Source organism: Perca fluviatilis, chromosome 14 (assembly GCF_010015445.1).
Source record: "Perca fluviatilis chromosome 14, GENO_Pfluv_1.0, whole genome shotgun sequence".
In the NCBI taxonomy this organism is placed as follows: Eukaryota; Metazoa; Chordata; class Actinopteri; order Perciformes; family Percidae; genus Perca; species Perca fluviatilis.
The window spans coordinates 35409804-35436484 of NC_053125.1; the positions used below are offsets into that span (position 1 = coordinate 35409804).

Genomic DNA, 26681 nt, shown 5'->3' on the forward strand with positions numbered 1-26681 from the left:
ATCAGGATATGACTGATCCTCTCCCACATAGGTCACCTTCCTGTTGTTGTCAGACAGTTTGAGGTATCTGTTTATTGTGTTTGTGTCCAGTTCCAGTTCACAGACATCTGATGGAGAGAAACAGACACAATACAGCTGCAGGTTATCATCTGTTGATTTATTAACAACTTTACTGACAATTACTGAAAGAAAATCATTTAAACTTTCTCATTCAGCTGTGAATGATGTTTAACAAACTTTAACTTCAACAATCCAGTTATAACAATTCATTCAGTTTTTTAAATACATCTGATGGTGATTTACAGATTTACAGCTGTGTAGACTGATGTGACGGGCTGCCGTCACGGTAGCGATGCGCTACCTATTTTATATCTCAAAGACTGAGTGTAAATGATGCCTGTGTATGTATGTTTAGCGTGTCAATATGTTCTGTTACTTATCACACTATATTCAAATCATCTGTTAAACTAGCCATTCATCAAATTCCCCACAGTAATCCCGTAGCTTTCTTGTGTACATATTTAACATCCAATACTGCGGTGATTTATAGGCTATAGCTACATCCATCAATACATCATTCTCTATTGTTTAAAACCATACTGTTTATTTCACAAACATGACCAGTTATAATAATCATGCAAAACTTGTGTCTTTGTTAACTAGTGTCTGTTTATTGAGTTTAAAAGCTAATAGAGGGTAACATGATCTTTGTCTTACCAGCATGTGCTCTCTTTGTTATAAGGGAAAGTTTGCCGCGGGTTTAAATTACTCTATACGACTTCCGGGGTAACAGGAAGTGACATGGATTTTAAGTAATACATTTGTTAGCCATCAAAATGTCTAGTGACTTTGTCTAATTTGAATATGAATCTTATAAATTATATTCTGTAAATGTCTAGCTTCATAGATACATTAATTTTGGCTGTATGGAGCCTTTACTGTCTATTCACCTGAGCCACCCCTGCATTGTATTGTTGTGTTGGTATGTTCCAATTTGAGGGGCGGACTTCAGCTATATAGAGTAGCAGTTGTATTTGCTCGAGATAGAGAGCTTGAGGAAAATCTGAGGAAGGAGGATGTAAGGGCGTTTTCACACCTGTAGTTTGTTTGTTTTGGTCCGAATCAGTTGGTGAATTAGTAAACTTGGAGCAATTTGCCCTTGGTCAGTTTGTTTTGGTTTCACACCTGGAAAAATCCAAGAGTACCAAAATGCGTCACTACATATCAGGCAAGAACGTCCAGCCCTCTTATTGGTCGGATATGTTTGGGGGCGGGAGCAAGAAAGTTAATATATAATAACATCTGGTTTGACCACGGAGATACGAGTGATGGACGGCAAGCTTGACTGCCATCTATTTCTGTGATAGAAACACTGCAAGCTGCTACAGTTTGCTGCTCTGCTGAATCCCAGATTGCTAAACACACCTGAGTACAGGAGACATTAGCTCAGACTTGCCTAGTATGTATAGCTTGTGCAGTTCGAGTACGGATCACATTCTCACCACAAACGAACCGCACAGTACTCAGTACGCTTGTTTGGTCCGCTTTTGGTGCGCACCAGACTTCGATTGCCGCGTTCTCACCTGCCCTGACGAACCGCACCAACGGGACAAACAAACGCTAGTGCGATTCAACCGAACTAAAGGCTGTCTGTGTGAAAACGCCCTAAGTCTGTTGGATGCTCTCAGAGTAGTGACTTGATTTAAGGTCAATTAGGAAACAGTTTTATGTTTTTATTATGTGATTGTTTTGACTCTGAAGTCAATTTACCTTTATTTTCTTGAAAGTATATATTTTTCTGCTTTCCTTAAATTTTATAAATTTTTATATCACAATTTTGCCTCATTTGGCCTTAATTGGGATAAACAATAAAAATCCCATTTTGTCAACTTCATCTCGGACTCATCTTGATTGTTTACACCTGCTTATGACTACTCTTCGACATCTACCCTTAACAACTGAAAACACACAATCACAAAAAACAATGTTTTATTATTAAGAGTCTCTCAGCCTGTTTTCCATTTCCACCTGATCACCGGCAGCTGGCTCTAAAACGATGTGTATGCTGGTCTGAAGTCAGTGTGACGTGCAAACCTGTTTATAGAAATACCAGTTCATGTGTGAAAGTTATTTGTGGTATTTGTGCTTATGTGTCGTGCATCTGGTCCCAGGTCTCCATTCAGGGAGGAACTGGAAGGTAAATCCACCTCAACTCACTTTATTCAACATCTTTATGATATCAACTATGCCATGTTGTGTTTCAAGCCCGAACAGGCCACCTCTCCTTATGACCTGTCTCTCTTAGTTACGCTGTTATAGTTTTAGACTGCCGGGAGACTTCCTTCCTTTGACACACTGAGCTGCTCTCTCCTCTCCCTTTCTATTACCATTTGTGTGCATCCCGTTCCAGAAATGCTTGTTATTAATCCTAGCTTCTGGGGAGTTTACTCCCCGGAGTCCTTATGTTTTTTCCCCCAGCGTATTTCCTTGGAGAACGTTGGCACCAAGATCCTGGTTGCAGCTGTCGCCGTGGTCCTGCTGCACTCCCTGCTGAGCTCAGCGGTCCCTGCGAATGTCATCCTGCGTCCTGCTAAACCCTGCTGCTTCCTGCTACGTCCATCCGTGCTCTGCTGGGCCACGCTACATCCTGTAACGCCCTGCGGCGCCCTGCATCGCCCTGATATGACATGAACTACTACGACTACCATTTGAAGTCACTGTTCCATTATTAATGTGACTATTATCGTCACTGTTCATCGCATCCCCAACCGACACCGCCTACCAAGAGCCTGGGTCTGTCCCAGGTTTCTTCCCAAGAGGGAGTTTTTCCTCGCCACTGTCGCACTGCTTGCTCTTGAGGGAATTACTGCAATTGTTGGGGCTTTGTAAATTATAGAGTGTGGTCTCAACCTACTCTATCTGTAAAGTAAAGTGTTATGATTTTATACTATAAATAAAATTGAATTGAATTGAATTGTTTATGGCTTATAGTTGAACAATGATTTGTTAAAAACATCCGGAGAAAAGAAATTGAAGGAACACATCAAAGTGTATGTGTCAAACTTGTAAAGTACGAGTTTAAAAGCAGCACTTGAAGGCAACAACGCTCTTCCCCTTATATCAGTAACCTTCAAAAATGTATAATTCTATGATATTAAAACAGTGAAAGAATGCTATTTTTATATAGTTTTTATTAATGCCTTTGCCCATGTCCCATTTTTCCTGCAAAGTCACACAATTATTTACAGCAGGTAGACGTTGCTAGAGTAACACATTCTGACGGGTCACAGATTTGGCGTAAACACCGGAAAAGCCTGTGTTAGTTGTGAGTATGTAGGTAAAAGGAAGCAGTAGATTTATTTATATAGGCCTAATTGTATTTTAATTTTATTTTAGAAGTTATCTGATGTAGTTATGGCTGATATTGGGGCAGGACCATCACAGGAAAGAAGGAAATTAAACACAGAACAACTAAAAGCTAAAAGGCAAAGTGAAAGACAACGGGCAAGACCCTGAGTTATACTTGGTCGGGCTTTCAATAGATGCAGACAATAAAAGGATTGTAAATGATTTAAAACCCACCCTGAATTGGCCCTCATTTATGTAATATGCTTATTCCATTCATAAAATAATTTTACAATGCGCAATGTGGTTGTACGTCAGCAGCCAACATTAAAATACGTCCACCTTCCACTTAGCGTGAAAGTTTTGTTCCTTTCAGTCCATGTTTTTGTTGGCCTACTATTATCTGTTCACTTGTCCCCCTGTAACGTTACATGTGCGAAGCGTCCTTGGGTTTCATGAAATGTGATATAAATCAAAGTTGTTATTACATTGGGTGCTAAAACAAACTCTTAATGCTTTGGCTCGTGACACAGTGACACTGATAACGTTTTAGTTACAGTAAGTAACACTTGAAATGCAACGATTATTCTTGTAAATGAATGATTTTCCGTCTGAGCAAAACATTCATCGCAACTATGATCTCCCGTTAACGCTTACTCACAAATATACAATGGGTAATACAGCAACGTAAAGAAAAGACGTTTACAACAGCAGGTGTGGTAAAAACACTACCGCTTTTGTCCAAAGCAGCTGCCTTGAATCAACAGCCACTTTATGGCATTTTGAGCACTTTAGTTTGATATTAAGGTATATTGAGTAATTTAGTTAAATTGTTCAGTTATGAATATGTTTTCCTAAGAATGTGAAGCATACTTATTGTTGGATTGTATTTTTATGCCCTAAACGTTGTGCTTTCATTTCTGTTTGCAGAGCCTCAGGTTCACAGATTTAGTCTGAAGTGAATAAGTGCCCTGGGCATTGCTGTGTCTTCAACCTAACACAATACAGTTCAGTAAACTGATCTGTCAAGTGCATTCTGAATGATGTAGTACCAAAGATATACTGTATATTAATATCAAGAATCCGCAAATACAGTTCATTAAACTTCATCCAGTTTAGTGACAAAAGAAACAAAGTTAGCTTTATGTTGGCTTGACTGTTAATGACACATATTTATTAGTTCTGTTGGATCACTTTGTTCAGTTTGTTGTGTTTGTTGATTTTAAATTCAACATCTTTCCAGCCACACTGACAGAAAACAGATCCTGACTGAAACTCTTGAGAAATTTACCATCGTACTTCAGTCAAGAAAATGTAAAAATCTAGTGCAACATGCAGCTGAGTTCTCATGAATCAAACGTTAAACACACTCACACTTCCTCACACCAGGTCTCAGTCTCTGCAGTCCAACATGGTCCGTCCTGCAGGAAGAAACAAAGTCAGAATCAACATCATACACCTTCGCTCAGATCCTCCATTAAATATGAACTAGAGTTCATCAGTTAGCAACAGAGAAACAGTGTGAGAGCTGCTACTCTCTGTCCATCTGTCCATACCTGAGAGTGTCCAGTCTCCAGTTTGGTTCCTTAAGTCCAGCTGACAGCAGCTTCACTCCTGAGTCTCCTGGATGATTGTAGCTCAGGTCGAGCACTCTCAGGTGGGAGGGGTTGGAGCTCAGAGCTGAGGCCAAAGAAGTACAGCCTTCCCCTGACACCAGACAGCCTGACAGACTACACACACACACACACACACAGTTTAAAATTACTGTCACCAACCCTAATGGAGCATAGTGTTGGTTCAGGCAGATGTGTTTCACAGCTGTTTGTGGAAGGAACACTTTGAGGAAGAACAACAACACCTGACCGACATGCCCTCTCTGACGGAGGAAACCTAACCAAGTAATTTCACTCATATACAATATTCTAGTTCTTTCCACCTCTGCCTGATTGAAAGATGCAGACACAAAGAAACCGATGCATAGCCTCTTTTCCAAATACTTTTGGTCCAAACATTTGGGGTACAATCATAATTCCTGCATAGTCTGTTCAACATAGCTGTGATTTCTCTCATGTCGAAGCTGAAAGTGCACTATAAAAATGTCATCATTGTTTCATTTCAAATCTGGTACAGAGTCAAAATTAAATAAAGGTGTCCAAATACATATGGACCTAACTGTAATTAATATGTATAAATAACCGCTCAGAGGGTCACCATTATCAAATAATTGTAACAGTAACCTAAGAGTTTCCAGTCTGCAGTGTGGACTCGTCAGTCCAGCCGACAGCAGCTTCACTCCTGAATCCTGCAGCTCGTTGTTACTAAGGTCCAGCTCTCTCAGACTAGAGGACTGGGAGCTGAGAACTGAGGACAGGGCCTCACAGCTTCTCTCTGACAGGTTACAGCCACTTAGCCTAAAAAAGTAATCGACAAAATATTATTAATTAACATAACATATTAAATAACAATTACAAACAATGTTTGTTTTTTTCTGCATAAAGAAACTATACATTAAATCTTGATGTGTGCACGTACAGAGCTTTCTTGGAGGCTTTGACCACTGGCAGCAGGCTCAGAAGAGCCTTCTCTGAAGCAGAGTATTTCTTCAGGTCAAACATGTCCAGATCTTCTTCTGATGACAGTAAGATGAAGACCAGAGCTGACCACTGAGCAGGAGACAGTTCATCTGTGGAGAGACTTCCTGAACTCAGGAACTGTTGGATCTGCTCCACAAGAGAACGATCATCCAGTTCATTCAGACAGTGGAACAGATTGATGCTTCTCTCTGCAGACAGATTCTCACCGATCTTCTTCTTGATGTACTCAACTGTTTTCTGATTGGTCACTGAGCTATTTCCTATCTGTGTCATCAGACCTCGTAGGAGACTCTGATTGGTCTGCAGTGAAAGACCCAGGAGGAAACGGAGGAACAAGTCCAGGTGTCCATTTGGACTCTGTAAGGCCTTGTCCACAGCACTCTGGTAGATATGGGATTGTTCACGTTTGTTTCTAAGTAGAAACCTCCGGTGGGATGTTGTTTGTTCTTCTGACAGCAGGTTGACTCCAGAGTTGGTGAATGTCAGATGGACATGAAGAGCAGCCAGAAACTCCTGAACACTCAGATGGACGAAGCAGAACACCTTGTCGTGATACAGTCCTCTTTCCTCTTTAAAGATCTGTGTGAACACTCCTGAGTACACTGAGGCTGCTCTGATATCGATGCCACACTCTGTCAGGTCTGATTCATAGAAGATCAGGTTGCCTTTCTGCAGCTGTTCAAAAGCCAGTTTTCCCAGATACTTGATCATCTTCCTGCTCTTTTTATTCCAGTGTGGATCTGTCTCAGCTCCTCCGTCATACTTGATGTTCTTCACTTTGGACTGAACCACCAGGAAGTGGATGTACATCTCAGTCAGGGTCTTGGGCAGCTCTCCTCCCTCTCTGGTCTTCAACACGTCCTCCAGAACTGTAGCAGTTCCAGATCAGGGGGGGGGGGGGGGGGGGGGGGGTGGGGGGGGGGGGGGGGGGTTCGGTGTGGGAGATGAGTCTGCTGGCCTGCTCCTCATCTCTGAATTTCTTCTTGAAGTACTCCTCCTTCTGTGGGTCATTGAACCCTCTAACCTCTGTCACCATGTCAACACACTCAGGAGGGATCTGATTGGCTGCTGCAGGTCGTGTGGTTATCCAGAGGCGGGCAGAGGGAAGCAGATTCCCCCTGATGAGGTTTGTTAGCAGCACACCCACTGAGGTGGACTCTGTAACATCAGTCAGGATCTCAGTGTTGAGGAAGTCCAGAGGAAGTCGACACTCATCCAGACCGTCAAAGATGAACACAACCTGGAACTCTTCAAACCTGCAGATTCCTGCTTCTTTGGTTTCACTAAAGAAATAATCAACAAGTTCCACCAAGCTGTACTTTCTCTCTTTCAGCACATTCAGCTCTCTGAAGGTGAATGGAAATATGAACTGGATGTCCTGGTTGGCTTTACCTTCAGCCCAGTCCAAAGTGAACTTCTGTGTTAAGACTGTTTTACCGATGCCAGCCACTCCCTTTGTCAGCACTGTTCTGATTGGTTCATCACTTCTACGTGAGACTTTAAAGATGTCTTCTTGTCTGATTGTTGTTTCTGGTCTGTCTAGTTTCCTGGATGCTGATTCAATCTGTCTGACCTCATGTTCAGCATTGACCTCTGCAGTCTCTCCCTCTATGATGTAGATCTCTGTGAACATCTGATTCAGAAAGGTTTGGTTTCCTGCTTTAGCAATCCCCTCAAACACACACTGGAACTTCTTCTGCAGCTTACATTTGAGTTTATCCTTACCAACTGCAGCAAGACTTCCTGAATGAACCCATAACAAAGAAGATCAATAAGTCAAAGAACACGTTTCAACATGACCTCAGAGATTGAGTATATGATATATGTTTGTCCATCTCTTGAGAAATTAATTAAGGTCCCTATTATCCAGCATGTTAAATCTTTCAAGAAATCCTCTTACTGATCTGCAGACGGTCAGCCAGCTCCTCCTGCTTCATGCTCCTCAGGAAGTGCAGTGTGAGCTTCAGAAATGCCTCTCTGCTGCTCTTCCTCTGCTCTTCATCCTCAACATCCAACACCTCCTCATCCTCCCTCTGACTCTCTAAGCATTCTGGGAAATCTGGACTCAGAACCTTCTGGATCTTCTTCAACTCGTTCTTCACAAAATAGATGATGTTCTCCTCCAGCAGCTGGAACAGAAGATTATATGAATGACACAATCACACTGAAATCATGGAAGCAAACATCAGATCCATGTTGGACAGACTGACAATCCACTGGTCGAAAAAGTGCAGGATGGAGATGATTGTGAACAGAATAGATGTAAAAGTAGTTGTTGTAAATGTACAGACCATAAATATGGAGTCCAGGTGTGTTTGATGCTGCTGGTCAGACTGACCACTGGGAACTTCTAAACTCTCCTGGTCCACTCTGTGGAGGAATCAGGAAGAATTAGCTCACATCATGTCTGTCCACACAGAGACAAACACAAGGTAAAGGTCCATGAAGTGATATTTGGATGTTAACAGTGAATCAGAGGACTCCCTGTAGTAGTAAACGTTTACTAGTCCTGCTGATTATCAGTTTGATATCATCAACTTTGATCAACAGAGTAGTGTCCATCTTTGAAGTATAAAGTGTCATCCATAGACCGGTCACTCTTCATGGACACACAGTCTTCAGGTTCTTCCAGATTCCTCCTGACAGAAACACAAGATGAATTCTGCACTGCACCCACACTGAGACAAAATATGGTGTTTTTAAAAAACACCATATTTTTGTTGTACTGCACATTGCTGCAGCTCCTCTTTTCACCCTGTGTGTTGAGCTCTATGTTTTAGCTACAGAGTGAGACATCTCACTTCTGTTCCATCTTTGTTGGGAGTCGCACATGCTCAGTAGCTAGGTAAGGACTACTAGCCAGTCAGAAGCAGAGTATGAGGGCGTGCCCTGACAGTACCTAGGTAAGGACTACTAGCCAGTCAGAAGCAGAGTATGAGGGCTGTCCTGACAGTACCTAGGTAAGGACTACTAGCCAGTCAGAAGCAGAGTAGAGGGTCCTGACAGTACCTAGGTAAGGACTACTAGCCAGTCAGGAGCAGAGTATGAGGGGTGCCCTGACAGTACCCTAGGTAAGGACTACTAGCCAGTCAGAAGCAGAGTTGTGAGCGCTGCCCTGACAGTATCTAGGTAAGGACTACTAGCCAGTCAGAAGCAGAGTATGAGGGCGTGCCCTGACAGTACCTAGGTAAGGACTACTAGCCAGTCAGAAGCAGAGTATGAGGGCGTGCCCTGACAGTACCTAGGTAAGGACTACTAGCCAGTCAGAAGCAGAGTATGAGGGCGTGCCCTGACAGTACCTAGGTAAGGACTACTAGCCAGTCAGAAGCAGAGTATGAGGGCGTGCCCTGACAGTAGCTAGGTAAGGACTACTAGCCAGTCAGAAGCAGAGTATGAGGCGTGCCCTGACAGTAGCTAGGTAAGGACTACTAGCCAGTCAGAAGCAGAGTATGAGGGGCCCTGACAGTAGCTAGGTAAGGACTACTAGCCAGTCAGAAGCAGAGTATGAGGGCGTGCCCTGACAGTACCTAGGTAAGGACTACTAGCCAGTCAGAAGCAGAGTATGAGGGCGTGCCCTGACAGTATCTAGGTAAGGACTACTAGCCAGTCAGAAGCAGAGTATGAGGCGTGCCCTGACAGTACCTAGGTAAGGACTACTAGCCAGTCAGAAGCAGAGTATGAGGGCGTGCCCTGACAGTAGCTAGGTAAGGACTACTAGCCAGTCAGAAGCAGAGTATGAGGGCGTGCCCTGACAGTACCTAGGTAAGGACTACTAGCCAGTCAGAAGCAGAGTATGAGGGCGTGCCCTGACAGTAGCTAGGTAAGGACCTAGGTACTTTGGGACTTTGCCTTTTGCCTGCCTGCCTCAGTTTGGACTCCTTGTGTTGGCCTTTGATTTTTGGATCCCTTTTGTTGGTTTGCTCCCTGTTTTTGTACAAATAAATCCCTGAGCTCCAACCATCACCTGCCTGTCTGCCTCTCTCTCTGCATGTGGGTCCTTTAATCCCCTGCACACAACAGTTACAAAGTGATGCAAAGTGACCCACGTCTGTCTCTGAAGTAAAGGCTGGACTACAATAGAGCTGTTTGGACCAGTTGGTGAACACTGTTCTCTGTTGGAGATGGTAAGTCCCTTTGGGGGGGACCACAGCTCTCAAGTTTTTAACAGAGTTCAGAGTGAGATTTTGGCAGCAGGGGTTTGGGTGGGGATGGGGGTCTGATCTGATAAATGACACATAAATTCGAACAAATTATATATTATTTTTTTTAATTCAGTATTTTTGTGTGTGTGTGTGTGTGTGTGTGTGTGTGTGTGTGTGTGTGTGTGTGTGTGTGTGTGTGTGTGTGTGTGTGTGTGTGTGCAATAATTAATACTAGGCCTATGCATTGTCTTGATGAAATAGCCTAGGCCACAGGTTTTCACAATGGGGGCTGGGAGGTTGTGCAGTAAAAATAAAAGGAAAGAAACTAAAAATATTCCAAATTATTATGGGTACTGTTATAAAAGTATTATGGGTAGGCCTATTATAAAATGGGTATCTTTATAAAAATATAAAACTGTCAGAGTAGCCCTGCAGCCGATTCAACATGTAGCTATAATAATAATAATAATAATAATAATAATAATAATAATAGGCGCAAAAGCTACCCAGTGTTTCCTCTATGTTGATTTCTGCTGCCACAGTAACAGAAATAGGGCAGACGCACAACAGGCTTTCTGTTATGTACATGTAGTATATGAAGTCCTAATTCCACGACTCTACAGAGCTGTGTGCTCTACTGAACTCAAGCGAACTGTCATCTCTCTCTCTCCTTCTTATATACTGTCTGTCTCTCTCTCCTTCTTATATACTGTCTGTGTCTCTCTCTCCTTCTTATATACTGTCTGTGTCTCTCTCTCCTTCTTATATACTGTCTGTCTCTCTCTCTCCTTCTTATATACTGTCTGTGTCTCTCTCCTTCTTATATACTGTCTGTGTCTCTCTCTCCTTCTTATATACTGTCTGTCTCTCTCTCCTTCTTATATACTGTCTGTGTCTCTCTCTCCTTCTTATATACTGTCTGTGTCTCTCTCTCCTTCTTATATACTGTCTGTCTCTCTCTCCTTCTTATATACTGTCTGTCTCTCTCTCCTTCTTATATACTGTCTGTGTCTCTCTCTCCTTCTTATATACTGTCTGTCTCTCTCCTTCTTATACTCTGTGTCTCTCTCTCCTTCTTATATACTGTCTGTGTCTCTCTCCTTCTTATATACTGTCTGTCTCTCTCTCCTTCTTATATACTGTCTGTCTCTCTCTCTTTATAACTGTCTGTCTCTCTCTTCTTATATACTGTCTGTCTCTCTCTCCTTCTTACTAATGTCTGTCTCTTCTCTCCTTCTTTATTACTGTCTTCTCTCTCTCCTTATATACTGTCTGTGTCTCTCTCCTTCTTAATATGTCTATGTCTCTCTCTCCGCCTTATATTGTCTGTCTCTCTCTCTTTATATACTGTCTGTCTCTCTCTCTTTATATACTGTTCTCTCTCTATTGTCTGTCTCCTCTTCTGTCTGTGTCTCTCTCTGTCTGTCTCTCTCTCCTTCATATATACTGTCTGTCTCTCTCTTCTTCTTTATTGTCTGTGTCTCTCTCCTTATGTCTGTCTTGTCTCTCATCTGTCTGTCTCTCTATATGTCTGTCTCTCCTTCTTATATACTGTCTCTCTCTCTCTCCTTCTTATAACGTACTGTCTCTCTCTTCTTCTGTCTGTCTCTCCTTCTTATACTGTCTGTGTCTCTCTCTCCTTCTTATATACTGTCTGTCTCTCTCTTCTTATATACTGTCTGTCTCTCTCTGTATACTGTCTGTCTCTCTCTTCTTGTATGTCTCTCTCTCCTTCTTGTACTGTGTCTCTCTCCTTCTTGTCTGTGTCTCTCTCCTTCTTATACTGTCTGTTCTCTCTCCTTCTTATATACTGTCTGTCTCTCCTTCTTATATACTGTCTGTCTCTCCTTCTTATGTTGTCTCTCTCCTTCTTATATACTGTCTGTCTCTCATATACTGTCTGTCTCTCTCTCTTCTTATATACTGTCTGTCTCTCTCCTTCTTATATACTGTCTGTGTCTCTCTCCTTCTTATATACTGTCTGTCTCTCTCTCCTTCTTATATACTGTCTGTGTCTCTCTCTTTATATACTGTCTGTGTCTCTCCTTCTTATATACTGTCTGTGTCTCCCTTCTTATATACTGTCTGTCTCTTCTTCTTATATACTGTCTGTCTCTTATATGTCTTCTCTTATATACTGTCTGTCTCTCCTTCTTATATACTGTCTGTCTCTCCTTCTTATATACTGTCTGTGTCTCTCCTTCTTATGTCTGTCTCTCTTATACTGTCTGTCTCTTTTCTGTCTCTCTTATAACTGTCTGTTCTCCCCTTTATACTGTCTGTCTTCCTTCTTTATATGTCTGTTGTCTCTTATATTGTCTGTTCTCTCCTTCTTATATTCTGTCTATGTCTCTCTCCTTCTTATATACTGTCTGTGTCTCTCTCTCCTTCTTATATACTGTCTGTGTCTCTCCTCTTCTTATATACTGTCTGTCTCTCTCTCCTTCTTATATACTGTCTGTCTCTCTCTCCTTCTTATATACTGTATATGAAATCTTCACCTTTGAGCAACAGAGGGGCGTCCATTTTTGAAGAATAGAGGTTCAGTCTTAGACCGGTCACTCTTCATGGACACACAGCTGGGTCCAGGTCCAGGACAGTCTGGTCTCTGATGGATCCTGATAGAAAGAAATGCATTAAAGCTCACATATTTAGGGAAATTCTCTCTGAATTAAAGACTTTTATATCTAATTTAACATGATTTCATTTGAATCCAATACCAACACTGTGTTTAATTACAGACATTATGGACCTGCTACTGAACACAATTTACAACTACAAACGTTTTGTCTTGTCGTTTAAAATTAACAATAACATCCTTCGACCGGTCACTCTTGATGGACACACAGCTGGGTCCAGGTCCAGGTCCAGGTCCAGGTCCAGGTCCAGGTCCAGGTCCAGGTCCAGGTCCAGGTCTAGGTCTGTGCTGCTTCTCTGGGCTGAAACCCAACACACACAGAGCTTTGAGTGTGAATAATGTTGGTGCAGTGATCTGATTGGTGGACAGTTAGAGATGGTCCTCTCACCTCTGAGCTTTGGTCTGGCTGCCATGGTCCCCCCACAGAGTGGTTTTAGAGGGAGGGGCTCCCTCCTCTCTGTCCTCACACTGACTCATAGCCGAGTCCACACCTTCACCTGGAGAGGAAACCCTGAGAGCAGCAGTCCAGTCATTCATCAGCACATCATCACTCATTCATCCCTCACATATCGTATCCTGGAAAAAAGCCAAATATCAGCAGCTGGTCCTCTGATTGGCTGCTTCTCTCTGTGTCATATCAGTGTCAGTTGAATCCTTTTGGCTTGTTGGACTGTTGCTCAGACTAAAGAAGCAGTTAGAAAACATGATCTAACTCTGGGAACTACTGAGGACCCTTTCTCATCACTAGATCACATTTCATTCACTCAACACGGAGAACGGATCAACACGTGGATCAATACTGGTTTGTTATTGGACAGAGAAGATGCTCCTGGTTCTCATTGGTTACTGGTGAGGACCAATCAGAGCAGGGGAAGCTGCCATCAGGTGCTCTACTTCTATCAGTCCACTAGATGGTCTCATGGAGCTGTTTGGAGGATTTGACTGCTTGATTTTGACTGAGGAAATCACAGCTGAATGTTACTTTGTGTGGCGGCCATCTTCTATCCTGACATTTGGATGATTGAAAGAATAAAACCAAACGAATAAAATAAGCCTCAGAAATCAGCTGGAGGAGGTGTAGTTACTCAGTGTGACCACTGGAGGTAGGTCCACTATTTTTAACAATCTATAGGCTGAACGTGGTCTGGCTTTTTGCGGGTTCGGTTAACATTTCCATGAACAGAAAGCTCCTTCAATCAGAGACGTCACTGTTGCACTTAGGGTTGTGGTTACTGTAGTACTTCTCCATGACATCATGAAAAAAACAATGTTTTTCTTAAAACAAGGTGGATTTTACACAGACTTCTGGCTTCTACGGGAGCATAAACCTCCGAATCACAATCTCACAGCTCGTGGTCAGTCCAGGTCGGATGGTTTAGACATTATGGCTGATAATCAGAATCTTTACGGAGGAAATCAGTGGGACTTTCACTTCTGGAATCAGACCAACCGCAGACACTTGACTGTCCTGCTGTTATCAACTAGCCGTAGACGGTTACCTAATGCTGTGGTTCCCAAACTAAAACAAACTAGAACATCTAATTGTATTTTTGCTTTTAGATGTTTTATTACATAACGTTTATGTATGAAAGCCATGAGCAAATAGTCATACATCCTATCACTGTATTACTCATGGATAGGATTATTTAAAAAAATGATTCCCCTTTTCGCTGGGGGACCCCCAGAATCCCCGTCAAGGACCCCGGACCCCACTTTGGGAACCACTGGTCTTTGGTTGTTATTATTTTAAATAAACAGGAAACACTGATATATGAAACTGCCAATTTGATTATTTTACTTATTAATCAACGTTGCTGGATGCCTATTTGCAGTTAGTTCTGTTCCACTTTAACCACTGTATGACTCAACTTTCTTATTATTGGTGAAGTGATGCCCCACTACAACTAAATTACATGTTGTTAAAGAACAACAATGACCTGTAATGTAATGGAACAGAAAAGGTCAGAAGCAGTACTTACCGTTTACACAGGTCTCTCCGTTGCTTTAATGTGTGCCATGTTTCCTTCTGTGATCAAAATGGAGTTTTTATTCTCAGTTCCCTCTTTCCAGCTCACAGAGCTCAGACCTCTGCCAAGCCATGATCTACTTCACAACGTTAACTGTCTTAAAGGGAAGTTCACATGACTTTCCCAGTGGGGAACACTTTTTTTTATTACTCCGACAGCACATGAATGAAGAACAAATGCTTTCTCATCTCGCAATGTTATTGAAAGTACTTTTTTTTTTTGTATCTGATTGTTATTTGGGTCCTAGCCCAAATGTAATGGGTTCTTCCTTAGCCTAGCGTCAGCTAGCAGCTGGAGTAAACAGTTAAAATGCTGACAGCTGAACGGTGTAAAAGTGTGTCTGTATTTCACTGGAGAGGATTCTAACACCAGACTGTAGCTGCCGTTGTCTGAAAAACACAGAAGAGATGTGTCACCTTTGTCAGCCCTTCTGAGTTTGCAGGTATGATTTTAATATAACATTATTATAGTCATATGGTTTTGTCCCCACGTTTTGGGGTTAAGCTTTTGTCCTTAATGGCATTACATCAGGGGTCTTTAACTTTTGTTAAACCAAGGACCCCTTAACTTAAAGTGAGATGTAGCAGGGACCCCCTACTACATATTCTATGAAATTAGGTTGCATATTAAACTGGGCCTACAATAACTGTTAGGGCAACCTAAAGCCTTCTTACATACCCTTTTTTCGTAAGCTATTAAAATATTAATTGTTGGCATGATTTTATGAATCATATTCTAATGTTACATGTGTGGCACAGTGAATCTAGGATTAACTGTATCTGTGGGCTGATATCTTAGTGACTACCTAACCTATAGGCCAGTAAGCCTATCATCAGTGGGAATTTATATTTGCTAAAAATATGTTGAAAGCATTTTAATGTTTTTTTTTAAAAGACTTAAAAATGTACAATAATTTGGAGGACCCCCTGTTGAAGATCTCTGCCTTACATTACTTTTACTTTTATACTTTAAGTCGTTTTGAAACCAGTACTTGTACACTTTTACTTGAGTAAAAAGCTCGAGTTGATACTTCAACTTCTACAGAAGTCTTTTCAAACCCTAGTATCTGTACTTCTACTGGAGTAATGAATGTGAATACTTTGGACACCTCTGCAAATTAAATGTTACAGCCCTGTCATGTTTATTTTATTTTATTGAAGATGAGCCTTACTGTGACAGTTCTGATTTGCACCTGTATTATTTTCTGTAGTGTGATTATTTTCTGAAAACTAATAAACACACAAAAAAGTCTACAACTTCTCTCCTGTTCAAGATTTATTTCCAAGCAATAAGGCAGAGAAAGGGTCCAGGAATACACAGCTGTGGGCTTCTGAAAACTCTGCAAAATGTGCCCCGAATCCTTTGTTTAAACAGTTTAAATACTGTTCTTCTCCTATTGGTCCCGGCTGGTATCAGGTCTGTTTGATGAGGAAGAGGACTGAGGGTGTGATGTCAGCAGCTGTAACACACAGCGTGTGTGTGTGTGTGTTTCTGTGTGTGTGTTTCTGTCTGTGTGTGTGTGTGTGTGTTGGTCCAGTTTATATAGGTCTATGGTCTTTAGTGCAGTGCTGCTCCCTAACACTGTTACACCTTCCCTTCCACACTCACAGAGTGAATATTTGAGGAGAAACCAGAGAACTGAACGCTGGTCGTATTAATAATGATGACAATAGTCTGAGTGTTGTTATTAGTTTATATACAGATCACAAAACAGCTGATTCATTCATTCATTCATGTCTCCACAGTAGCGTTATATATATAATATAATATAATAAAGTCCTCATTTCACTCTAAAAGTCTTTAAAATGTCCCAGAACAGAAGAGAAGAGGAGACAGTCCGGTTCATTATGTTCTGATTTTAACCTTTCTGGAAGTTTTCACAAGACGAGATATCACAAATTAAAAGTTTATTTAAAAAACAAATTCAATGTGGCCATCTGGGCTCTGACTCCTGATACAAGAACCTTTCCAAAAATGTATATAGTTTAGCAAAATCCCCCCAAAAATATATAAATATATATATATATATATATATAGTGGATCTGACTAACAGAGCAAAACTCATGCAACAGCTTCACTGCAACAGCTGAAGGAAGAGAGGAAGGAAGGAAAGGAAGGAAGGAAGGAAGGAAGGAAGGAAGGAAGGAAGGAAGGAAGGAAGGGAGGGAGGGAGGGAGGAAGGAAGGAAGGAAGGAAGGAAGGAAGGGAAGGAAGGTGCTCATGCTCGGTCTGGGACCGTCACACTTTATAAAAACTGAACTAAAGGAAACAGGAAACCTCCGACCTCTGAACAGATAAACTATTGATTCATCTTTTCATTCAGAAATATAGAAATATACTAGATAGAGATATATATTCAGACACATGAGAGCTGAGAGGAAACAACTCCTCAGCTGATTTAGCAGAGGTCAAAGGTCGGGGGGTGGGGGGGCCTTAAGACTCCACCTTACACGCACACGCGCACGCACGCACACACACACACACACACACACACACACGCACACCCGCACACGACACACACACACACACACACACACACACACACACACACACACACACACACACACACACACACACACCACACACACACACACACACACACACACACACACACACACACACACACCCACTACCAGTCCATGCTGTAATAAATAGAAACATCAGAATATATTCATATGTATGTTTATAGAAGTGATTAAATAGATCTGTTAGAATCATGTACACGTTCAAAATCTGAGACCAGAGCCCCGAGCCCTGAGCCCCGAGACCAGAGCCCTGAGACCAGAGCCATGAGACCAGAGCCCAGAACCCCGAGACCAGAGCCCAGAGCCATGAGACCAGAGCCCAGAGACCAGAGACCAGAGCCCAGAGACCAGAGCCCAGAACCCCGAGACCAGAGCCCAGAGCCCAGAGCCCAGAGCCCAGAGCCCAGAGCTCAGAGCCCCGAGACCAGAGCCCCGAGACCAGAGCCCAGAGCCCCGAGACCAGAGCCCAGAGCCATGAGACCAGAGCCCAGAGCCCAGAGACCAGAGACCAGAGACCAGAGCCCAGAGCCCAGAGGCCTTTCTCACAGAGGACCAGTAATCTGCAGTCAAACTTTAAGTGTAAACTGTTAGGCTGCAGCAACATGTCTGGTCTCTGTCAGAGTCAGAGTAGAGCTGTTTGGCTTCACCAGAGAGGCTGTCACCACCTGAGGGGAGTCAGTGCAGAAAGGAGCTGGGCTTGGACCGGTCCATTACATAGCAGTCAATTAGTATTTAGGGTAAGGCATCACATTTTCACAGCCTGATCCCCGATGTCAGGTCTAGATCAGAGGCTGAAGTAGCCTCCAAGATGCTAACCAGAGACTTCTGTAATGTCTGAAGTAGCCTCCAAGATGCTAACCAGAGACTTCTGTAATGTCTGAAGTAGCCTCCAAGATGCTAACCAGAGACTTCTGTAATGTCTGAAGAAGCCTCCAAGATGCTAACCAGAGACTTAGCCTCCAAGATGCTAACCAGAGACTTCTGTAATGTCTGAAGTAGCCTCCAAGATGCTAACCAGAGACTTCTGTTAATGTCACTACAATAAAAATGGACCTACATAACAAAGTTGGTTCACTGCTGGCTACAAGTTAGCAATCACACACAACAACAGCTGTCAGTTGAATGGCGTTTTGAGCTAACGTTAGCAATTGGCTAAAACGTTTGCCGGCCGTTTAAGCCGTTTAAATGTGAGCATGCGCATCTCACATCTGCACTCACTGACTCACATCGGGTAGGGACAAGGCCTCTGATTTCTTCCCACCGTGCTGCCTGCAGGGCTCTGCTCAGGGCAGAAAAAAACCCAAACAGGTCTGGTGCCTGTGAGGCAGCGCAAAGGGACAGTGTGACTGTTTTTGGAGAGACGGACGGCCATGTTCAGATGGATGGATTAACAAGAAGGAGGAGGAGGAAGGGTTTATGTGTGTGTGTGTGTGTGTGTGTGTGTGTGTGTGTGTGGGGGGGGCATCCGTCTCTTCTTCCTGTTTCTGTCCCTTTCACAGTGAAGCTCCGCCTCCTCTTCTCTAAGTGGTCAGTCCTCTCCGCTCCAGCTCCCTCGTCTGCTTCAGCTCTTTAATCCTGAAACACACGACAACGTTACAGTTAACCAGACTCCATGTTAATAATCAGGACTTTTAGTGTGTATAGAGCCAGCATATCTCCACCAGACTCCATGTAAATAATCAGGACTTTTAGCGTGTATAGAGCCAGCATATCTCCACCAGACTCCATGTAAATAATCAGGACTTTTAGCGTGTATAGAGCCAGCATATCTCCACCAGACTCCATGTAAATAATCAGGACTTTTAGCGTGTACAGAGCCAGCATATCTCCACCAGACTCCATGTAAATAATCAGGACTTTTAGTGTGTATAGAGCCAGCATATCTCCACCAGACTCCATGTAAATAATCAGGACTTTTAGCGTGTATAGAGCCAGCATATCTCCACCAGACTCCATGTAAATAATCAGGACTTTTAAGCGTGTATAGAGCCAGCATATCTCCACCAGACTCCATGTAAATAATCAGGACTTTTTAGCGTGTATAGAGCCAGCATATCTCCACCAGACTCCATGTAAATAATCAGGACTTTTAGCGTGTATAGAGCCAACATATCTCCACCAGACTCCATGTAAATAATCAGGACTTTTAGCGGTGTATAGAGCCAGCATATCTCCACCAGACTCCATGTAAATAATCAGGACTTTTAGCGTATAGAGCCAGCATATCTCCACCAGACTCCATGTAAATAATCAGGACTTTTAGCGTGTATAGAGCCAGCATATCTCCACCAGACTCCATGTAAATAATCAGGACTTTTAGCGTGTATAGAGCCAGCATATCCCCACCAGACTCCATGTAAATAATCAGGACTTTTTAGCGTGTATAGAGCCAGCATATCTCCATCAGACTCCATGTAAATAATCAGGACTTTTAGCGTGTATAGAGCCAGCATATCTCCACCAGACTCCATGTAAATAATCAGGACTTTTAGCGTGTATAGAGCCAGCATATCTCCACCAGACTCCATGTAAATAATCAGGACTTTTAGCGTGTATAGAGCCGGCATATCTCCACCAGACTCCATGTAAATAATCAGGACTTTTAGCGTGTATAGAGCCAGCATATCTCCACCAGACTCCATGTAAATAATCAGGACTTTTAGCGTGTATAGAGCCAGCATATCTCCACCAGACTCCATGTAAATAATCAGGACTTTTTAGCGTGTATAGAGCCAGCATATCTCCACCAGACTCCATGTAAATAATCAGGACTTTTACGGTGTATAGAGCCAGCATATCTCCACCAGACTCCATGTAAATAATCAGGACTTTTTAGCGTGTATAGAGCCAGCATATCTCCACCAGACTCCATGTAAATAATCAGGACTTTTAGCGTATTATAGAGCCAGCATATCTCCACCAGACTCCATGTAAATAATCAGGACTTTTAGCGTGTATAGAGCCAGCATATCTCCACCAGACTCCATGTAAATAATCAGGACTTTTAGCGTGTATAGAGCCAGCATATCTCCACCAGACTCCATGTAAATAATCAGGACTTTTAGCGTGTATAGAGCCAGCATATCTCCACCAGACTCCATGTAAATAATCAGGACTTTTAGCGTGTATAGAGCCAGCATATCTCCACCAGACTCCATGTTAATAATCAGGACTTTTAGCGTGTATAGAGCCAGCATATCTCCACCAGACTCCATGTAAATAATCAGGACTTTTAGCGTGTATAGAGCCAGCATATCTCCACCAGACTCCATGTAAATAATCAGGACTTTTAGCGTGTATAGAGCCAGCATATCTCCACCAGACTCCATGTAAATAATCAGGACTTTTAGCTTTTTGCTTACAGCTACTGCCACCGACTAGCCCTTGTGCAAGGGGCAAAAAGAGGAGCCGAGATCGTAGGTCTCTTCCTGTCGGTACACCAAGACTCCTACAGCGCCTCCTCGAGGCCACACACGGTAACCGGGCCCTAGTGGACCCAGGCTGAACTGTAGGGGATCTGGGAGCAGCAGCGGGACCCAGAGGCGCGGTGTGCAGGCCCTGGCACCTGCCAACCTGTGCCCCAGCTATGGGTAAATAGTCCCAGTGCCTGGTGGGGTATCCCAGAGGCAAAGGCTGAGGGAAAGACCCAGACCTGCCAAGGACAGGGTGTGGTCAGCCTCTCCTGAATCCTGAATCCTGACCCACCTAATCCTTAACGCCCACGAGAAGTCGCACCAGCAGCCTGTGTGTGTTACCTGTGTGTGTTGTGTGTGTGTGTGTGTGTGTGTGTGTGTGTTACCTGTGTGTGTGTGTGTGTGTGTGTGTGTGTCTGTGTGTGTTGCCTGTGTGTGTGTGTGTGTGTGTGTGTGTTGCCTGTGTGTGTGTGTGTGTGTGTGTGTGTGTGTGTTACTGTGTGTTTTGTGTGTGTGTTATGTGTGTGTGTGTGTGTGTGTGTGTCTGTGTGTGTGTTGCGTGTGTGTACTGCATTTCTATACCGATGGGGACCTTGACCTGAATACACACTCACAAGGTGGGGATTCGTGTCACCGTGGGGACCAAAATCAGGGTCCCCACAGACGAGACCCTCAAAGCATAGAAAACAGCTTCCTGATATGCCCAGTATCAATATCTCCAATGTCCCCTTTGGGGGTTTTCATGAGAAAAATGTGTGTGTGTGTAAGGCGCTGACGTCCTACTGGCAAAGCGGTGGTATTGCAAGTGTGTGAACTTTTCTGTGAACATGCGCCCCTCCTGGTAATAAATGGTATTGCAGCATAATGAAAATTTAACTCAGTCAATGATGCCCCCTCCTGGTGGGAGATGGTATTACAGCATAATACAATTTGAACTTTCTGTTAGCCCAGCCATAGTAACTCAAACTCAGAATACTTAAAATTAAAGTCCTACAATTTGATCAATATCTACTGGTTTAACATAAAATTCAAAATTCAATTCCACTTAAAAAGCTATCTCTGCTTAAACATGTCCTAGAATGTGCTTTTTCTTTTTGTTTAATTTGCAATTATAACTAAAATGAGGCTATTTATTGTCTAACATAAGAGAATTATGAACAAATCTTGTTGCCTTAGTTAAGTTAAATGTTACATTTTACTGTAATTATATTACAGATAGCTAGTTTATCTTTGTGTCATAATACTAAAACTGTATTTACTTTGCCAGTTACCTGTTTATAGACCTAAATTATCAAGATAGGATTACTGATTTTCAAAATGTTTTTTATCCTGATGATCCATCAAATATACTAGTGAATTAGTGAATCTATTTACAAATGGTTATGAAACTGTAAAAACACACCTCACTATAGGCCTATTGGCCCTTCAGATCAATAGATAAATCTTCTTGCTCAGTTATTTCTTCATAGTTTTGTTTCATAACATTAGAAACTTGGTAATATAGGCTACTAACCATGCATGCAACATCTTCATCATGTCAAAGCGCCTGTGCCTAATATCTTCATTACCTCATTCATCTAATATAACTATATAACCAGACCTAGTAACCTTGCAAAGGTTGCGATTTGTGGATTACAGCTCTATTACATTACATGTCATTTAGCGGGCGCTTTTTCCAAAGTGACTTCCAATTGTTACATATGTCAGAGGTTGCAGCGCCTCTGGAGCAACTAGGGGTTAAGTGTCTTGCTCAGGGACACATTGGTTGATGTATCGCGGTGGGAATTTAACCCAAAACCGTTATGCTGGAGATGGGGTTTCCCATCTGGCCACATATTTCAAAAATACGAATAGGAAACATCATTTGAGGCTCAGAAAGCACACATCTCACTGACCATGTCTCGGCACTGGAGCCCTACAGTGCAGTTTGCTCTCCCTTTGCTTTGCTCTGTGTTACACTACTGACTGGCCCTCCAGGACCCCTGTAAAGCTTATATGCAACAATGATGTGTCAGCTTACAGACATGATGTCAAGCAGCTGGCATCCTGGTGCAGCCACAACAACCTGTAACTAAATGCTCAGAAGACATTGGAGATGATTGTGGACTTCAGGAAGAGCCCCCTGAGCACCCTCCATCTGCCCTTAAAGATGATAGGCAAAGGTTCGAAGATAATAACCCCATTCAACAAGTATCACACGTTCCACATTCCAGCACTCTTTCAATATTTTCAGGAGTAACCTTCTAATACAGTAGCTTCCGTGGCAAAAGTTTGAGCTTAAAGTTCCAAGGAGCCTGTGTGCACAAAAGTCTAATGCCTCTACTGATGGGGGGATCTGTAACATACAAAACCTTTGCCTAAATAGCGACCTTTTCTACAATACTGCTGGTTCTGTGGTGTTGGCGGTAAAAATCTGATGCCTGCAGTGCGCCATGGAAGCATCAAATGAGGCAGGTCAAATAAGGCAGGTCAAAGAACTGCGTCAATTATAGCTTTCAGTGCGCGTTTGGGCCTTGATTTACAGCATACAACATATTTTTCTTTTGATAGAGAGCAAAAATAAAAGGTAGGCTTTAATATATATAGCCTATTTCATAATTATAACTTCTGTAATATATTTAAGTTTCGAAAAGTTGGGACCTTTACCTATCATCTTTAACATTCTTGGCTCAGTAGTCACCACTGGGACACACATTTAAGAATACACAATATCCCAGGATCTGAAGTGGGATGCAAAATCAACACCAATGCAAAAGGCTGAAAGAGCATACTTCCTGCTTCTGGTAAGGTTAAACAGGACTCAGGACTTGGCCAGACTCAGCTGCATTATCCAGTTTGCTAAATTGATCATTGGTTGAAAGCTACCATATCTATGTTTCCCCCCTCATTAACAAATAACTGTATGTGTATATATGACAGCCTTCTGCCACAAACCCCTTATAACCCTCACGCCCTGCTATTGCTATTGCTTACAAAGAAATCTGTATATTCTGTTTGATAAGATCATTACTTACCCTAGCCCAGATTTCCTTTTTTTATACTCAATCAACCTAGTTTGATAAAAAATGTAATATGTTTCACATGGATTAATCATGGTGCTGCATCTGTATCCTTCATAACTTGGGCTGTTTAGGTTTAAACAAACAAGCACGTTTCTAACTGTGTGTTCCAGGTGTGCCTGGATATTACAGAACTATGGGTCTTCATGTTGAGGTAAATTTCACAAAACAGAAAAGTCAAATCCATAATTTAAAGTGTGTTTTCAGTCATCCAGGTCAGAGGATGCCTTGAATTACTCAGCAAGAGCAAAATTGTCTTAAAATAACTGCAAAAAAATCAGCAGTCCGTCCATTTTAGTAAAAACATGACCAGTCAGGGTCAGTAAAATTACAATTTCCATATTCCCTTGAATGCAGCAGTAGTGCAGGTGCAGATTGCAGTCCTCCCTCCCCACCCAATATGTCTCAACTGACCTGGTTGTGACCTCTGAAGCAGAGAGGCCCAGAGGAACAGACAGTTTGGCATGAATTCAGTTATTTCCAAACAAAACCTCACGTTATTTTATGCTATACATGTTCAATAAAGACTAATGTATTAAATATGTATTCATTATAATTATATTTATAGTTATTTAAGAGATGATTAAGATATTTTGATACTTAAGTAATAGCTTACAACAGGCCATAGTATGTTGTGATAAAGGCACAACATATAGCAGGACGCAGATAATGTTAGCCTAGCACAGACTTTTTGCACAGACTATTTCTTTTACATAAAGCTAATGAAAAGGCACACAATAACAAAAACTAACTTAACAATCGAGACAGAACTAGACAAGCAACTAACTACTGGCGGCAGTGGTAGAAGAGCAACTCCTGTTTTCTGCTAGATTAAAATTGCTGTGTTTATCAATGAAGAAGGCTTTTTAAGAGAGCATAGACAACAACTTCAATTCCTTTTAGTAAGGGGCTGTCTGATGGCAAAATAAAGCGTGAAAAAATTCTAAATATATACAGTATATAGATACTTCGCCAACCAACTCTGTTTCATGGCAGTGTGTGTGCAGATGAACAGCTTTTGTCCGTTGCACCAGCTATCAGTTTGTGTAATGTTGTATCTCAAACTTGGAGTGATACTTGTTGTTCAAAGGGAATTCTAATTATAGCTTTTGTATGTGGTTGTTATTATATCACTGTTATGAACCAGAACAAATCAGTTTGCTTGATTTGAGCAACCTTTTTATATTATGGTTTTGATAGTTTAGTTATGCCATCTCATTGCTGGACTACCATACCTGATATTCAAGCTCATTTGAAGGTTTGGTGCAGTTCAGCTTTATTGCTTGCCATCCATTCTCCCTTTTTTCCCCACCATGGATACTTCTGATGTTGCTTCAGATCTGCATCTTATCCCTACATTTCATTTACATATAGATAATATAGTATAAGCTAACAATGATGAATACATTGTTACTTTTGTAATTAACTTTAAAAAAGCTGTAAGGCCTAAAGAGAACTATGAATACAATTCTGAAAACTTTAAGCTCATGTATTAATAACAATACTCCAAACCATATAATTTCTATGGTTCAGACTGCTTAAAGCTGCTTACACATAAAAGCCGGCAAAATCGCTCTGCGCGGGCCAATCCATTGAGAGCAGTGCCGCCCAACTAGGCACTCGCTACCCTGGCATCATGCACCTCTCAGAATTGCCGAATTGCCCGCTTGCTCTCCAGCACAATTACATTTTTTCACTCAAATTCTAAATCAAACGAGGACATCTTAAAGGCCCCTTTCAGTGTATTTTGACATATTTATGGTATTTCATATTTTTTGAGTCATTTTGTGACAATTTTGAGTAACAAGTGAGGAGGCAGTTTCTGTGTTGTTCTAATAATTGTCTCATTTGTGGTCTGATAAACACTGACTTTATCAAATTGGAAGTTTCTAATATATTATAGAAGAGTTTAGACCAAAGGTTGGGCGACGAGACACAACTGTTTTAGAACATTGCAGTTTCAGCAGTCTAAACTGGCTCATCTCAGCTGGACACAAACCGGCTAATGGTGTTGCTGCGACTCAGCTGGTCAAGTCTCCAGAGGCTGGTTTTAAAGCGTTAGAGGCGTCTTCTGTTTCAACAGAAGTCAGCTGGTTAGTGAGCTTACAAACTATAGAAATAAAATGATCCATAATGCATTTATTTCTGTTACAAACTCTCAGCTGGTGGAAATGGCAGTTTTAGACAGTGGCTCAACGCGGCTGCAACCAAGGGTTTGTTGGTTGGACCCGAGTTAGAGAGAGATTGAAGAGGGCTCGCGTTAGAACAAAGTTGAGAATCAAGAGAACTACAATATATGAAATATATTTTGATGAATGTTATGAACATGTAAGATAAAAATATGTATATTTATTATTAATTAATTTTGTATTGATGGGGAGAAAAATTTATTAATTTAGTATAAAAACAACCCAATAATAATGAAGAAATTAATTTCAAATAATGCCAAATATTTGTCTGCTTATATGCTAAAAACTTTCAGTGTTTGTAGCGTATGGTTTAAATTGTAGTCTTAAATTGAGCTAATGTTACCACATTTAAAAGAAAACACTGTTACACACAATCTGTCATGTTCAAGTCCCCATCCTGACCACGCCCACCCCCCACTCTGGCCATGCCTTTACCATGTGGCAAACATGAGGTGTGTTTGCCTGCGTGTCCAGGCCCTCCCCTTACATTAGGTGAGTTTGGCGTGGTGTGAACTCAAATATCAACTGAGCGGATAAGAGCACGCTGACATGCACAAGCATCTATACCAGGGGTGGCCAACCAGTTCAGAATAAAGAGCCACAATAAAACCGCCACCAGCGGCAAAAGCCACACAACACATGCAGGTCCACATTACAACAGCAACCATGACTTCCATATCTAATGAAAGTCATAATACATAGCAGTTTTCATAGTTTTTTTTTTCTTACTTAGATGGACTCAGTGGGAA

General features: G+C 42.0%; 1 protein-coding gene across 1 annotated transcript in view; it reads right to left on the reverse strand.

The window, feature by feature from the left end:
* The window catches only part of LOC120572635, a 16514-nt gene extending 1737 nt beyond the window's left edge, over window positions 1-14777 (reverse strand). The window contains exons 1-13 of the mRNA XM_039821955.1: window positions 14699-14777; window positions 13108-13230; window positions 12865-13020; window positions 12583-12699; window positions 8231-8309; window positions 7840-8068; window positions 7405-7682; window positions 6146-6239; window positions 5878-5929; window positions 5583-5684; window positions 4902-5075; window positions 4720-4766; window positions 1-107 (exon numbers count right to left, since the gene is read on the reverse strand). The exon at window positions 1-107 is cut by the window's left edge and continues 1737 nt beyond it. Of these exons, the coding sequence (XP_039677889.1) occupies window positions 1-107; window positions 4720-4766; window positions 4902-5075; window positions 5583-5684; window positions 5878-5929; window positions 6146-6239; window positions 7405-7682; window positions 7840-8068; window positions 8231-8309; window positions 12583-12699; window positions 12865-13020; window positions 13108-13196 (1524 nt within the window). The 5' untranslated portion in view covers window positions 13197-13230; window positions 14699-14777. The remainder of the gene's footprint in view (window positions 108-4719; window positions 4767-4901; window positions 5076-5582; window positions 5685-5877; window positions 5930-6145; window positions 6240-7404; window positions 7683-7839; window positions 8069-8230; window positions 8310-12582; window positions 12700-12864; window positions 13021-13107; window positions 13231-14698) is intronic.
* Between the last annotated feature and the right edge of the window lie 11904 nt (window positions 14778-26681).